General features: G+C 58.7%; 1 protein-coding gene across 2 annotated transcripts in view; it reads right to left on the bottom strand.

The window, feature by feature from the left end:
- The window catches only part of ZRANB2 (zinc finger RANBP2-type containing 2), a 25,950-nt gene extending 25,629 nt beyond the window's left edge, over window positions 1-321 (bottom strand). For both annotated transcript variants that reach the window (XM_069092782.1, XM_069092783.1), the window contains exon 1: window positions 137-321. In XM_069092782.1, the coding sequence (XP_068948883.1) occupies window positions 137-192 (56 nt within the window). In that variant the 5' untranslated portion in view covers window positions 193-321. The remainder of the gene's footprint in view (window positions 1-136) is intronic.
- Window positions 322-3,556: the final 3,235 nt, after the last annotated feature.

The following is a 3,556-nucleotide window of genomic DNA, read 5'->3' as shown; positions in this document are numbered from 1 at the left end:
CCCCCCGGGCGCCCCCCGGGCCGGGTGGCGCAGGCCTGCCCCGAGGGCGCCCACCCGCTCCTTCCCTCCGGCCCGGCGCCGCCGAGGCCCCCAGAGCGGGCCCAGAGGCCCAGGCCGCCGCCGCCGCCGCCCTCACTTTTTGTCGGGGCAGATCCAGTCGCCGTCGCTGACTCGGAAGTTCTTGGTCGACATCGTGGCCGCTCCCGCCGCCGCCGCCGCCGCCTCTGTCTCCGCCGCTGCCGCTGCAGCCACCTCCACCTCTCCCCCTCCTCTTCCTCGGCCGCCGCCGCTGCGCCAGGACCCCGGGAAGCCGGCCGGGGGGGGCCTGACGCGGCTCCGGGGCTGTCCGCCGCGCGCCTGACTCGGGCTCGCCGCCGCTCGAGGCCCGCGGTGGGGAGTCCCGGCGCGCCGCAGGCGGAGACACGGCTGGCGGGAAGCGAGCGCCTGCGGCCTGCGCGCTGACCCCCCCAGAAAGAAGCTTTTCTGTTCTCTTCTCCGGCGGAGCCGACAGGCAGTGCCGCGGACAGCCCAGAGGGGAGACCGCCGTGGCGCCGAGCGTGCGAGGCAGGCGCGCACTGCCGCCTACGGGACCGGAAGACGGTCAGAGGAAGGTCCCCCCCCCTCCCCCCCCGGGGGGGGGGAATCGAGGGACGGGCTTCTCTGGTTCTACCTGGTCGGAAGAAGGGCAGGCGATACCAACGTGGCGCGGCTGGGGGCGCCCTGGGAAGAGGCGGACCATTCCACCTGCTCAGGCCGAGGGGGGGAGACACAAGTGTCATTTCCTCCTTGGTGCGCACGTGCATCTTAGAAAGTCACCTTCTGGAGCGTCTGGGCGTGTCATCCCCCACCCAGGGTGTGCGGCTGTGGAGATCCCAAAGTGGGCGGAGGCAAGGACAATGACGGACTGGAAAAGGGAGAGAACAGATGTCAAAGAACACACGAATTCAACTGAGGGATGAGGGAGCGCGTGAATGAATGGGTGGCGGCGGATGGCCCGCTTAACTCAGCACCGGGGACCCCACGGCTATCTTCAACCGGTTATGTTAGACCAGTGCCAACTGGACACCTCCGGGGAGTTCTGAGAGCGGCGCCGCAGCAGCCTGGCACTCCCCGTGCCACCTCCCTTACCTTCAGGCACAGCGCTAGCCCCGAGTCACCGATGACTAAGAAGGCGTCAGCACCCTTTACACTCGCTCCTCTGCTTGCGTCCTGCCGGGGTCTTTCCGAGCTTTTCAGAAGCCCTCACCCAGACTTCCAGGACTTTGTGTTTGCTGAGATTCCCAAAATGAAAACCTCTCTGCGCGTTTGTCGGGGAGACACCCTGCTTCTGTGACCGGACCCCAGGCGGCCCTAACTCTAGACTGGTAAAAACCTGATGAGGAACGGTGGCTGGTGGGCCCAGAGTTGGGAGAATCTCCTCCCCCCCCTCCCCCAGCCTCCCTAGCCTGACCGTGGACTGATCTAGCATCTCTCCCACACGTTCTTGACCAAAGCTCCTCCCTCCTCTGGTTTGAAGGCCTCTAGGGAAGACTCCTAGACAATTCCGCATCCTCTATCTTCTGGTTATCGCCTCGAGCAGAGCCCTTAAGTCTCTCTTGGTTGTTTGTTTTTTTTTGTTCCCACTCACCTCCCCAGGGAGTGAGTAACAGAGTTAGATTCAAACCAGACCCTCCAATTCCAAATTCAGACCTCTTTCTACTTCAGGCCGCAGAATTCCTGCAATCCTGTCAGTCTCATGCTTCTGCCCTCCGGGGCAAAGCAGCAGCGAAACCTTCCCAGCCATTTGGATAAAGGCACAGGGGGCAAAGATCAGATTGACAAATCACCTTAGGCTGGGAGGGATCCATGGCACGCTGGATGGCAGTCAGGATCCGAAAAGAATCCCAGCTGACTGGAACCAAAGGGGTGAGATTCTGGCAGCACAGCTGGGAGTCTGAAGCTTGGGCTCCACTTCTTAGGTATGAGTTGGGGGAGCTGTGGTTGGACAGGAGTTTATCTGGAAAAGATCTAGGGGTTCTAGTGGACTGCCAACTCTACGTGAGTCAAGGAGCAATATGGCAGCCAAGAAAATGGAAGTGATCTTTGGCTGCATTAAGAGAGGAGGGGCTTTGAGGAGCGAAGGCCTGATCCTGCTCCATACCCTGCTCAGATCACATGAGGGCTATTTTGTTGCCTTCCGAACTCTACATTTTGACTTTCTGAAGAGCAGCCAGTTAGGAGGCTAATGGGTTAAAGGAGGACCTAAAATTTATGTCAGATCACAACAAAGGACGTGGGGATATTCGGCCTGGAGGAGAGAAGCAAGTCTGACATGATCTCGGACCCCAAGCGTTTGAAGGACTTCGAGTGAAAGAAGAATTGGCCCCAGAAGCCAGAACCAGGTTCGGGGAGGGAGCTGTAAAGTTGTGAGTTAGGCTCAAGGTCCCAGAACAACTGGTTTTAGGCAAGAGTGCCAGCGGCTGCCGCCAGAGGCAGGGACTTCCCCAAATCGGAAATGTTCAGGTAAAGACCAGATGGGGGCCTGCTGCGGAGGACTTCTTTTTCAAACCTGGATTGGATTGGATGGGTCCCTGGCTGCAGCTACGGGACCTGGTGCGGAGAACGTGGAACTTGGAGTCAGGAGAGCCCAAGTCAGGACTTGCCTCAGCCGCAGACTCAGCTATGTGACCCTGAAGGAGTTCCTCCCCCTCCCCCTGCCCCTCCCCAGGGGTCTCTGCTCTGCTCAGTGAGGGTAATAGCCCCTCACCTCCTGCAGTAGTTGTGAAGAGAAAATGCATGCATGTATGCAAATGTGTGTGTATATACGGAGATTATAATATGTGACCATCTGACGTCCAAGCACACCAATATGCGCATATTCACGTTCATGTGTAGATGTATCTATACAGACACAGGAAGTTGTGGAGATAAAATGAATCAAGTAAGGCAGTCTGAACAGAGGACGAGCTCAATAATGAAAGGCGGGAATGAGGAGGGGGCGGGGGAGAAGGCGGGAGTCTGGTGGGGACCCAAAGGCGGCCAGGGAGGCAGCCAGGACGGGGTGAGGCGGGCGCGCGAGAACTGACTCCTCGGAGGTCAGAATCGCATGTTCTAGTTTTGGTTTTTATCTGACCAATAAGAGCCTTAGCGCGATCTGAACAGCTCCATAGCTGAGTGTTTGCAGGGGCTTCCTGTGGAAGGAGGGTTAGGCTTCTTCTTGGCCCCAAGCTCGGAATTAGGGAGAGGGGCTACAGTTGCTAAGCAGAAGCCTTTGCCTTCCTTTAAAGAAAAACCTCCCCAACTCCAGAGGTGGAGCGGGCTGCCCTAGAAGCTGGAGTCCCCTCCCTCACCCTGCAGATGCCAAAGGGAGCTGGAGAAGCCACCCCTGGTGGGGCTTTGTGACCTTGAGGCCCCATGAGCTCCTTCTTTCTTTGACATCCTTCTGGTCCTAAGAAAGGACCAGCCCTTTTCTTGAGTCATACACCCAAAAACTCCTGGTTGGTGGTCTAAGGTGGTCATATATAGGGCCTGCCATTGTTTATGGCTCCTCCTTGCCCCACAGGGAGAGTGAGGCCTA

Source organism: Petaurus breviceps, unplaced genomic scaffold, assembly GCF_028583685.1.
Source record: "Petaurus breviceps papuanus isolate PSGF00001 unplaced genomic scaffold, PetGlider_PUasm1.0 207, whole genome shotgun sequence".
NCBI classification, from domain to species: domain Eukaryota; kingdom Metazoa; phylum Chordata; class Mammalia; order Diprotodontia; family Petauridae; genus Petaurus; species Petaurus breviceps.
Note: the sequence above shows the minus strand (reverse complement) of the source record. Positions and strands in the feature narration are given on the sequence as shown.